This window comes from Amphiprion ocellaris, chromosome 1, assembly GCF_022539595.1.
Source record: "Amphiprion ocellaris isolate individual 3 ecotype Okinawa chromosome 1, ASM2253959v1, whole genome shotgun sequence".
Taxonomy (NCBI): domain Eukaryota; kingdom Metazoa; phylum Chordata; class Actinopteri; family Pomacentridae; genus Amphiprion; species Amphiprion ocellaris.
The window spans coordinates 36431519-36444444 of NC_072766.1; the positions used below are offsets into that span (position 1 = coordinate 36431519).

The 12926-nt window shown below is 37.2% G+C and overlaps 1 protein-coding gene across 6 annotated transcripts in view; it reads left to right on the forward strand.

Annotated features, from left to right (window-relative positions):
• The window catches only part of crtc3 (CREB regulated transcription coactivator 3), a 50379-nt gene that overhangs the window by 1727 nt on the left and 35726 nt on the right, over nt 1-12926 (forward strand). For all 6 annotated transcript variants that reach the window (XM_023285361.3, XM_023285362.3, XM_023285363.3 and 3 more), the window contains exons 2-3: nt 6066-6176; nt 10508-10636. In XM_023285361.3, coding sequence (XP_023141129.2) covers nt 6066-6176; nt 10508-10636 — 240 coding nt within the window. The remainder of the gene's footprint in view (nt 1-6065; nt 6177-10507; nt 10637-12926) is intronic.

Consider the following 12926-nt stretch of genomic DNA (forward strand, 5'->3'; position numbering starts at 1 on the left):
CTTATTTGAAATTAAGAATGTGTATCTGGACAGTTGCATATATTTTTCCTTTTTAAGTTTATGATTTTAACATTTCTTGTTTTTGAGCTCATCTATTACATCAGCGGTGTCAAACTCATTTTAGTTCAGGGGCCACATTCAGCCCAAACCAGTAGAACCAGAGCATAATAACCAATAAATAACCTCAACTCTCAGTCTTTCCCTTTGTTTTAGTGCAAAAAAGTTCACATTTAACGGACTGCCTTTTTACAAAACATTATTAACAACGTGAAATTTCTCAAGAAAAATAAGTGCAATTTCAACAATATTATGCCTCAGTTTATCATTTCCACATTACAACTTACAGATCACAGAGTATCTACAAAGGCACAGAACATTTAGTCACATGTATCTGGAGCTGACCAACATAGTATTTCACTTTACGATCGCAAAAAGTTGTCAGGATCTAGAAATTATTTTAAATTTACATTCATTTCCACATCTGTGTCGTTATCCTGACCACCACACCATACAAACTAAAGTGGGCACAATTAAGGAAGAAGGTTAAGTTGTCCTCCTGCCTTGTAAATGTATAAAATTTGTGCATAAAAAAAAACATAAAAGTTGTGGCAGGGCATCAACAACAGAGTTCCACCAACCAGCTGCTGAATGACATCATATTGCACAATGTTCAATGTTTTAAATATTTTCACAGTGAGTATTCATTTTGCAAAGTCATCCTGCGGACTGGATTGGATCCCTTGGCGGGCCGGTTTTGGCCCACGAGCTGTATGTTTTACACCTACATTATAAGCTCTTTTTTGGATTTGATGGCTTGTGCAGTTATAGATCTACAAGTGGGATGTTTGCCACCTTAAATTGTACTTTTCTTTCACAGAGCAAAATTTCATTGCAATTTGCTCAGCACAGACTTAGGATATAAAAAAAATCTGTGTTGAATATAAAAGTAGATATTAAAATTTATAAAAATGTCCAAATATACAGCAGCTAAAGAAAAATGGAATAAGGTGCAAGTAGTGCAAACAGTAAAAATGATTAATGGAGTTAACAGTAATGCAAAGAACTAGCTTGTATATAATAAGAAAGAATGTAATTGAAGAAGAATGAGCATCATATTGTCATTATTATCATTAGGAGTTCAGCAGCATAATGACCTGGGGGGAAACCTAAGGGAGAATGCTTGATTTGTGCAGTTTCAAGTAAAAATCACATCATAATTTATGTTTAAGAGAGGGAAAAAAAGCAAAAATAACTGCGTCAACCACTCCATAGTGCATTTTCTGGCAAAAATTCTGACATATTGTTCAGCCCATCTTCAGACCTTGCTAGATTTCCACCTTGTCATTCTGTTATATTTATGAATTTACCACAGATTTAAACCTTGATGTACATCCTGAGTAGGAGTCTGCATAGAAAAGGAACAGTGACACCAGCTCTAGAGGATGGGCATCAGTCACATATGCTCATATTTGTACAGGAACAAATACACAATTTCAAATCAAAACCACAATTTGAGTCAGTGTAATTAGCAAATCATTAAGGCTGCAGTTTAGAATATATGTCATGCAGTAGATAAGGTCCAGGTATTATGATCATTATACCAGTGATTACTAATCAAGGAGATTAGTGACAGATAATTGGAATTGATAGAAATTAGCAGTAAAAACGCAAATCTTTCTGTCAAAAGTAAGAATAACACAAACCCCTACACAAAATTTTGCTGTAACATGTTTGTTTGTTTGTGTTTTGCATATGTAATGAAACAAAAACTTTTCAACATTAATCCTTCAGTGCTGAATGTTAAGATAGCACAGTTTTAAATTAACTTACTTTCCTGGAAATTAAGTGAATACAGAAAAATAATGCCACAGATAACTGGAAAAATGCTGAATATCAGATCTGATTATCAGTCAAATCTATAATCTGTCTGTCCCTATTTTGCAGCATGTCTGCCCCAGGATTTGAATGGTTTTACTAATTAATGCTGTCCTCCTTGTGTGATAGTCATGGTTATAATGCTATATGAAACGTTCATACAGCGAAACTTCACATAAGGAAATTGCAAATCAAATCGCAATATCTGCGGGAAACATCGCAATCAAGTATATTCCACAAATCGTTTAGCCCGGCTACATACCATAATAAGTGGTGCAGCTTTGTGGCGCTGTAGAGATCATTCTGCAGATGGAAAGAAACATGCTTGTTTGGATACAGATTGCAGTAAAAATTACATTATCATTCTTGTTCCATTAGAGAAGAATTTCAAAAATCACCATTAAAACTGTGTCCCACATCACAATATCTGGCAAAAATAATCACAATATTTTTCTACATGTTGTACAGCCCAACTTCAGATTCAGATCAAGCAGATCAGTCACTCGTATTTGTGTCAGACAGTCCTTCTAGCCATTTCTTTGTAGACTCATGAGATTTGGAGCAAAATGAGTCACAGCAGTCAGCAGCTTTGTACTGTCATATTTATGTACCTTAAGCACAGCATAACATAATTAATGTTTTTCATTTATCTTAACATTAAATCGTCAGAGTTTTATCTCCACCGTTTAAAGCAGTTTCACAGCAGCATGTAATGTAAAAAAAAAAACTTGACACTAAGGCAGCAAATATTGATTGCTGTGAGTATGTATTTCTTTGGAAATATATTTTTGATTGTGAGCTTTGTTTTTTAGTCTATAAAATTGGGATGCAAGACAGGGATTCTTGCTGCTACCCAATATGTCACCAATATTTAACTACCTATTTGCAAAGAACATTGGGTTTCTCTTGTAGTAGATTTAGCATAATTTGATGTCTAGATTCCAAACTTTGAGGAAAATCACTTTAACTTACATATATAACATGTCAGGTTTATTTTACTTTTTCAAACAAAATTGTATACTTTTAGTCTTCCATTTGTTAGCTGCCTGTCAGTGTCCATTCTGGATGTAAATCTGTCATCTTAAAGCCTTTATTGGTTGATTATGATGCTGATATTATTGTGCATCTCCTGTAAAATGTCTGACAGCACTGAAAACTGTCCAAGAGTTCAAAATGACATCTTCTGATGCTTCGTTTTTTCCAACCCGTCCTTCCAAACTCGCAGATATTGTGTTTACAATGACATCAAACACAGAAACACCAGATGATTCCATTAATAAAGATGGAACAAGCCAGTGTTATTGCAGCGTTATTGAGTAATTGAATTATTTAATAATAGACAAGTGGTTTTAGTTATACTTTTTTTTTCTTACAAACAAACAGAAGTAATCAGAAGTCATTATTTATGTCTCTAATTGTCTCTCTTTTCTCACTTGTTCATACCATTCCAGCCAGGAGAAAAATATTGGGAAAATTAAAAAAAGGAAATCATTGTAATTCTTAAATATGGCCTGAATAATTTTAGACTCAACTGTAGGTTTTTAGAGGAGCTGCGATTCAAGAAAATTTCAAGCATACACAGCACACACTGCAGGAATTAAAAATAGGGATGATATAATGGCTCTTTTCACATTATTCTCATACCATTGGTTCACAATGTGCTCTTTCTGTGAGAGGGAGAGTCCTGAATGACCAGTCAAAGAGGATGTGGTTTTGAGGCGACACTGAGTGAAGTTTGCCACAAGGTATGAACTGTCAGTGACCCCTGGGGGACAGAAAAGCCCAGTCAGCGAGGCTGAAGCAGGACACACTGCCAGCAAACAGCTGGAATTAGAAGTGGCTGCTTTAACATTTACACCAGCGACCAGAGGACTGAATATAAACTCCCAAAGGAACCCTGAAGAAGCCAGCATTGTACCAGAACGCACAGACAGATTCCAGCTTTCTCTCAGCTGCTTTGGTGCAGGGAGTCAGCATCCTAGTGAATGATAAATGTGTAAAATCTGCACGTTGGATGTTATGTAATGGCTAACATCAACATTTGAGTAAGAGGTTTAAATGGAGATTTATTCTTGCTATGTTTTTTGCATTGTCTTTCAAGCGTCCTACATTAAAAATCGATGTTACTGATATTTGGACATCCTTGTTACTCATGAGAATGTCTAAAATATCTTTATGTACTATATATACCTCATTGTGTTGGATAGCAGGGACATTCTAACATTCACTGGCCATAGTTGATGGAGAAAATTACATTTTACATCCATTGCTTCATTTTTTAACTAATAGTTTAAAGGGTGCCTCATCTCACTCTGTTGTCAGGTTTGATTGAAGCTTCGGAGTTTTATTATTTTTTCAGAATCTTTATGAGACGAGGCTTCCTAAAATGATTACATAATCAGCTGACTGCAGTTGTTTGGGCGTACCTCGATCGTTCTGCATAGCTGATGTTGAACTGCTAGATGTTACTCGTTACTGTATCCACCTTGATGTGTTTTGCAAATGTGTTCTTGTTTTTTGTAGTTTGATCAAAAGACCATGACTGCTTGGAAGAGCAAATAAAATCCAGAAAATGAAATTAGTAGTCTTGACTACGAAGGATGGTCGAACATTTTGGGTGCATGCATATAAATTTCAAATAAGTTTAAAAATAATGTTTATTTACAACCTAGCTGTCACAGATATTACATAATTGCCTGATTGCAATGATATGAGCAGACTGTGATCGTTTTGTATAATCGTTTCTGTTCTCCTGTATATAAACAGCTGGAGAAACATCATATTTCAATCACTGTTTCCATGTCTTTTTTTCACCATTTGCACCACCTTCTTCTGCAGTAGTTTAATGGCTTTAACTGGTAATCTTGTGCTTCACTCCTAATCTTGCATTTTGACGAGCATCTATTGACATTAAGACATGGATTTATCTGCAAAGCCAAACACCACAGCAACACTGTGGGCACACTCTGGTTTCAGGCCAAATGAAAGAGGATAGCCTGATAACTTGGAGGAGGCAGTTTGTCAGATTTGCAGCACAAAGGTTGCATTTAAAGACACTAATATGACTAATGTACAGCTATTAGAGGCGTAGAATGATGAGAAAAGGATAAAAAGTGACAATAACATCAATCATTGCAATGATTTTTTCTGTTAATGATCAACTGAAAGTTCGTGATCATGCCAGCTATTTGTTTTTATTCATCTTTCACCATTGCTTTCTAGTGTAAATGAAAGACGAGCTCACAGCACAACAGTTTGGGTTGTTTTTGCTTTTGTTGTTGTAACTACTGCAGCTGTATTTTGTTTCTGTCTACCGACCGTCCATAGCTCTGGGTGAATTGAAATGATGAAAAGATAAAAAGAGGTTTACGAAAACCTGCTGGCAAACATGGTGAGTGCTCTCCACTGTCAAAATAGACAGAATGGACCTTTATTTAACCTCTTAACTGAAGTTTTTAGTCAAATTTTTCAAGCTTGTTCATACTTTCTTGTCATATTCACTCATTTTGAGACATCCCTGTCATTTTTTCCCCAAATATCCATTGATAAAATGAAATAAGGTCAGTCTTTGAGATTCAAATTTTGCCCTTTAGGCAGTCTAAAGGAAACTTGCCCCTCTGATTTGCCTTTTCCTGATCACAGCCGAGGACTAGATCTGTTTACCTTGGCAGAACAAGCTGCCTTCTGTTTTCCAAGAGGTAATTGTTGTGGCATCTCTGGGGCGACTGCCGGTTTGGAAGCGGAAACCAAACTGGCCATTTCCTAGAATGTGTCGCTGTGTTCGTTTCATTGCAAATATGGATGCCTTTTCATCTAATTATGTTAATGCGTTCGTGCATTGCTTCTACACTCCATTCACCAAATTAAATAACAGGAGCGTTTGATTTGTTTGTGTTTGAGCACACAGACCTGCATTTTCAAAAACAGTAGTTGCATACTATGATAGCTGGAGTTGCTGTAAATCCATAGTTCCCACAGAAAAATGAAAACTACAATTTCGAGAGCACTGAAATTTATCTGCTTTTATTTCTATTTCTGTAAGAAATAATGACATTGGTCTGCTCCAGTTGTAATTTTTCACCCCGAAGCTTTGTTGTCTTTACATACAAAGACTACATGCTCAGTTTGCATAACCTCTGACTTTTGTGTGCTCATGTTTGCCCTCTTTTTTTCTTTTTTTTGACTGACAGGTGCAGTTTCAGAAGATCCAGCAGCTTCGTTTGTCCCAGTCGAGGGCGCAGTACTACGGAGGCTCTCTCCCCAATGTCAATCAAATCGGCAACACCAGCACTGAATTTCAGGTGGGAACTCATTACAGTCAGAATGTACAGCACCCACACACAGCACAAATTTAAAATGTATTAACACCTCTGTTGGTAAGCAAAAATTAAATACCATGGCTCTGGCAGTTCTTACAGTTTCAATAAACAGTCTATTCCAAATTCGTTTCCATAGAATTGTGTTACAGTCCAGGAGAAGGCATAATATAAGCCTTTATCAGTTTTTTTTCCTGGATTAGTGCAGTGAATTGAATTGCATCATATGAATTTCTGCCATCTTGTCTGCTTTTGTTGGTGAATTTCAAATTAAGCACATCGCCGTGTTGAATACACTCAGGAGGCTGCATTAGTGATTGCTTTAGGTGCCAGTGAACACAATTAAAGGAGGCTTAACAGATGCCAAAAACACTGAAAACACACAGTGATAAAGGTGTGCAATCTGGCCAAAAGATCTGTTGGGGGAAGAAATACCATCCACGATCTGAATCACAGCTTTCCCTACAGATTTACTGTGATCCTAAGACCCAAATCAAAAACCTCTGCATCTTGTTTTTACTCTGAATTGGTGATTCATATTTCAGTTGCTTTGACACTTGTTGCATTTCCATCCTATAAGACTAACTGGGTAATCTGTATTGACCTTTACACCAAATAATGTTCAACTTCTTTACCCAGGAGAAGGAAGGCATTAACGTGATTCAAGATTGAGATGATTTTTATGGTGCACAAATACCCAGTAGTGGTAGCTTCTGAAAATAAAACAAGAAAGGGAACACGAGGACATCCTCATCTTAAGTTGCAACATTTATGGATAAACAAAATACCTCAGTGCACTGCCAGACGTTAGAAAATTGCTGCTTTCAAATGTACAGCCTCAACTAAACCAACATTTTACAACAATGATAGCTTTAGCAGGAATGACAGCATAAAATGCACTATACTTTACATGAGGCTAAATGAGTTGTTAAATGTATTAATGTATGACTAGCTTAAATACAGCGGAGATAAGTTAATTGTCTCTGAATCCTGCAAAGGGAACAGCCATGTTATAAATAATGAAGTGATTAATGGGATGAAGACACGGCTCTGGAGACAAAACTCACCTAATTAACTTGCACATCTAACACAAACAGTAATAATCTACATTCACAGTCCACACAGTCTTTGATGAGAAGAATTCAAAACAAGGCTTCTTTCAGAACGTTGTTCGTCCACCATGCTGTCCTCTGTTTACAAAATAATTGGGTTGAAATGAGGAGTGCATCCATTGAGTGTCGTCTGAATTGTATCACAATTTTGCTTAGTTCAGGTGAAGTGAGAAAATGTTGACTGTTATTTATATATTTATCGGTCAGTAGGAGTCCTGAAAATGAGATTGAGTGATAGCGACATCACCCACTCCTATGCCATGTTGCTTCATGTTACAACTTTCTAAAGTTTGCACAACTCATTTCCTCCACTGTCTGGACAATCATGAAGAAAACTAGCTGTTCTTGTGAAGTAATTTAGCAGGAATGTGCACATGGTCCTGTGATGTCCCATTGCTTTGCAGTAAAAGTTGATCCAGGTTCAACACTTGCTGGACAGGCCTGGCTTTTCTAAAAAAAAAAAAAAAAAAAAAAAAAAAGCATATATTTTTGATGAAGCCTTCTGCATCAGCACCACAGCTGTATCATTACAGCAGCGCTTTTCAAATAAATGAGGAGGCGGCATTTTTTCTCACAGTGCTAATGTCAATCTGAACACAGCCGTGAGATATCTACTTTCTGTGACTGCTTTTCTTTAAGCAAAAGGATGTGAAACCAAACATGGATGTTTTCTTTGAAACTCTGCTTACCTTGAGATTACAATCTGCCAAATTCAAGGTCTTGTTCTCTCTTTGGGATTTTTCAAGGCTAATTGTGTCTGACCCCCACTTCTGATGTGCAGTCAAAACAGCAAAACAGTGTACTGGACCTTCAGAAGTGCAAACAAGCTGCTCCTGAGAGTGTTAAATAATTCAGATGAGTTTCTACAGACTGAAAAAAAGATGGAATAAAATATCAATGCAGTAGTTCTCAGCTCAGCTTCTAGCAGATCACTGCTGTCTGCCATCTAACAGAGCTTCACTGTCGCACTGGGCCCTGTATCTGTGTCAGCTCTCCAAGGAGTGCTGGGATACAGAAGGTCCAGGTAAAGGTGCCCTTGTTACTGCAAAGAATAGCCCTTTGAGGCAGAGCAGCCATCGCAACACTGTGCCCACGTCCAGAAATCAATCCCCACACTGAGGGAGAAAACAGCTCTCACTTACAGAGACCGTTCACCTTCTCTTCTGGGAACAAAACTCAACAAACTAATTGGCTTCTAGATTCCACTCGATTGTAATTTCACTAAATGAGTGCAGCGTACTTAATGTAGTACTCACTAAAGCTTGCTAAGAGCTTATTAAAACAGACAGAAATCATTTTACTTGAAGTGCCAACGTGCATTTTGTTTTCAGTGCAGTTATGATCAAATGATTTAAATGTGCATCGTTTACAAACAAACCTATAGCGACAATATGAACCACAGGCTCTCTGACAAATCTGGCAAGCAAGTATTGGGACTTTACACTTAAAATAAAAGTGAAGGATTCCTTTCAATTTGTCCTCATACAAGAAATATACGGGATATAATTCTTTCTTTTGCAAACTAGTACTGCATACTAATATTTGTACTTTGTACTGTAAAGGACTTCTGCAATATTGATGTTCTGCTACATATAGGATAAGCCTATGCGATGTCATTATTGTCCACATTCAGACAAATCTGTGCATTATCTAAATTTCTTTGTTTTGTTGTCACATATACAGGAATCTATGATGTAAACAGTGCTTATGTACTCTTCTTACTGAACAAACAATGGGAACATAGTGTCATAGTAAAATCAAAGAAGCTGCAGTGTTTACCTAAATAGAGCATTGAGATGCTGTAGAGATGCCACGATCAACACATCATATTCTCCTAAAAGAGACAGACTTTATTGTCATTCAGTACATACACTACCCTTTAAAAGTTTGGGATCACTTAGAAATGTCCTCATTTTTGAAAGAAAAGTTTGTTTTTTTTTTCCAATGAAGATGACATTAAATACATTATAAATCCAGTCTAGACATTGTTAATATGGTAAATGACTATTCTAGCTGGAAACAGCTGATTTTTAATGGAATATCTCCATAGAGGTACAGAGGAACATTTCCAGCAACCATCACTCCTGTGTTCTAATGCTACATTGTGTTAGCTAATGGTGTTGAAAGACTAATTGATGATTAGAAAACCCTTGTGCAGTTATGTTAGCACATGAATAAAAGTGTGAGTTTTCATGGAAAACATGAAATTGTCTGGGTGAACCTAAACTTTTGAACGGTAGTGTATATATCTACTGTAATTTATTTTTTGCTTTTACACTATCTCATTTGCTGCAAAATGTCTACTTCATCATAACTCTTGTCTTAAATTCATTCTAAGGCTGTGGAATTAATCGAATATGAATCACCATCACAATTTTATTTTTTCTACAAGAAAATTAACCTGATCTATTGTGATTTTAATGTCAGAAATGGTTCCAGTCACTCACTGAACTGAATTTCACTTATAAAAAAACAGCCCTTGTAGATAGAATCATTTGGTTTAACTTGGAATAATCAGACATTACATCGTCTTATTTCATTTTTTTCAAAATCATTTTGGGTCACACACACCTGTCTGAGCTGCTGCACTGCTATAACTGAGCGGAGACTAGAGGCTTCTCTGTGCTGTCACCTAGCTAGTGCTAACTGTAGCTAGCATGTGGGCCAAAATTTTGGAAATTGTAGGTATATTTTGTTTCTAGCACATATGCTAAAATTAGGGAAGTATTGTTTTAAGTCTTATTTTGATGCAGATATTTGTACATTAGCAAGAATTTAGTGCATCATTGAAGTGAAAGCAATGCTCTATTTATTCATCAAAATGAAAGAGTTAAAAATCATTGTTTGAAAAAAATCTATTATTTTGGACATGATTGTAAAGCCCTTTATTCTTACTGGTCAAAGCTCTTTAAATTAATTTCAGTTCAGTGATTATATAATCTGACATTCAGAGTGTCATTTTTGATGACAGTAATTTTCAATAATATCCTCTTGAGAGAATGTTTTATTACACTTCATTATTTGTAGTTTAAATCAGTAGACATTTGTATTTGAAGAGTCAGCCTAATCTAAAACAAGATGTCAGTGACTATATCAAGTTAACAATACATTTAGCAAAATGCCAGATGCCATTCGTCCTCTCTACCTGCCCACCTTTGGGAAACCATTGTGTTGTGTCTCTGATGTGAGCTGTATCTTCTGCAGGGCGGCTTCCCTTCAGGGTTGGACTCAGTAAGAGGAACCCGCCACCATGGTCTGGTTGAGAGGGTCCACAGGGATCGTAACCGCATCAACTCTCCCCACCGCCGACCCATCGACAAGCACGGACGGCAGATATCCTTCCAACCCTAAATCTCTTAACAGTAGGAGATACGTTGCTGTGTGATGCAGATGTTGTCGTCATTATAAAAGGTCAAACGACGATGTGGGAGTGGGCGTTGTGGCTTCCAGGTGGTTGCTCTTATTGTTGTTGTTTTTTTTATTTTATTTTTTTTTTAATGGCGGTTTGTGTTTATGGTGCAATTTCACATGTGACGACACTCAGCAGCGTAGGCAGCTGTTTTGTTGCCTCAGGAGCAGAATTAGTCATTATGCTAATCTGAATTGTGACGCAGAGACCGTGCGCTTTCCTCCTGCCTAATGGACACTGACATTGGGAAATTCTCAGCACACTCTGAATGCATGCTGAGGTTGTGAGAGCATGCATATATTTGCATGCATGTGTAGCAGCAGATGGGACTTTATGGTGAAGCTGCAGGAGAGTCTAATTGCTTTAATGGTGGCAGAGCAGTGAGTGTTTCCACTTAGCTGAACCCTTCATTAGTTGGATTGACTGAGAGCAGAAACATCTTTTCTTCTGCTACAGTGTGGCTGCAATTTTGAAGTCACATAATTCAGACCTTGAGATTTTATAAGTCAGGTTGTGTTATATCCAAGAGTTTCAAAAAGACACACAGACACGATCTGACTTCTTACTTTAAATTAGTGCTGGATCTTTATAAAGCAAATGGTTTGGAAAAGAGAGAAACCATCTTAAATAGGAAGTGACTGCAACTCCATAACCAATCAACATTCTGACTTCGAGGAACTTGTAAACAAGCTGTTGTTAATCTAAAATAGGTCATATTCACCAGCTGCATGGCTTATTTTTCGTCTCAAATGTTTTCAGAAACACATTTTGGCTGACTGGTTTTGTGATACATGCGAAAGTTTTCCCAATGAGTCTGGTTTGAAATCCAGGAGCAGAGAGTCCAGGAGTGAAGCATTCATCCAATCAGGTGCAGCCGGTGTTTGCTTGGCTGTAGGAGGGTGAAACCTGTCTTGTTTGTTAGGGAGCACCTGTCATGTCCTCTATCGTGATACGGCCTAATTGTACACCCACTAAGCATCCAGTGTTAGGAAGCAGCACAATCCCTCGCAGCTAAAAACACCACTGAGGATGGATACCATTATGAATGGCATATGCATATATTGCTTATAACAGGTAATTTGTTCCCTTTGACGCCAAAAAATAATGAATGGAAGACTGTTGAATTTGTCTATTTATGAAAGAACAACTAATGAGAATTTGCTGAGACCAGTTGACCTGGATACTACAGACCTAGAATTCATCACAGCTATAGGTTGGTCATATATAATCAATAATTTTAAATTCTCAAATAAAGAAACACCTTCTGTAACCTGGATATACTGCCCTCTAAATTAAATATTAAGCTACTACTTCCCACTAAGAATAAGTTAACTTAAGCACCTTGAGAATATGTATTTGTTTGGAGTGTAGGAGGAAGTATCCAATTATTTTGAATGACTCCGTAATGTGTGTTGTCCCTGTCGTATCTGGAGACATGATTACACAAAAGCAATTACTTCTTGTAAATGATCATTAGACTTGCTGTGCACAGCCTCGTCATACTGCATCAACATTATTGTTTAATTAGTAATTTTGTTCTTTTCCCTTTTTTCTTTTTTTTTTTTTTTACATATTTGCTCATGAAGGGATGGAGAATTGAGAGACAGAGGGGGAGACGTTCACTGAATTTCTTGATCTGGATTCACACCCAATATGTTGCATTTACATGAAACATCACTTTCTGTCAGCACGCCCCCAACGCAGAGCATTTTAATAAACAGATCTGTGTGTTTCTGTGCCTCCGGACAACGATGATTCAGTGACCTGTCACGATGGTGTGTGATAGCTGGATAGGAGTTGGTCCTGTGTCCCAGCATGGGATGTCACACCAGTGTATATTTCCGTGGAGAACAATCCGAACAGATGCATAATGTAATGGTCTTTAGGGTGTAGTGCCTGTTGAGGAAAGCAAATTCACAGTTTCCAGCGGTGACATCATTTGCTGCTTGTTTCTACACAGTTGTGCGTTTTTTTGTATGTTGGATGGGCTGCTGTGTACAATAGAAGGAGATGACCTACATTGAGGGAGATGTTTGTTGTAACTTTAGGAAAGTTGAGTCAATATAGCAGAACTCTAAACACACTTGACTGCTTCAGAGAGTTTCTGATTGAACAGGAATGTAATTTTAATGAATTTAGGCAACAAAAGCAGGCTCTTTGGTTTGCTTAATTTGTAAAGACTGTGTTGAGGCACTCTTAAAGAGGCCTGATCTT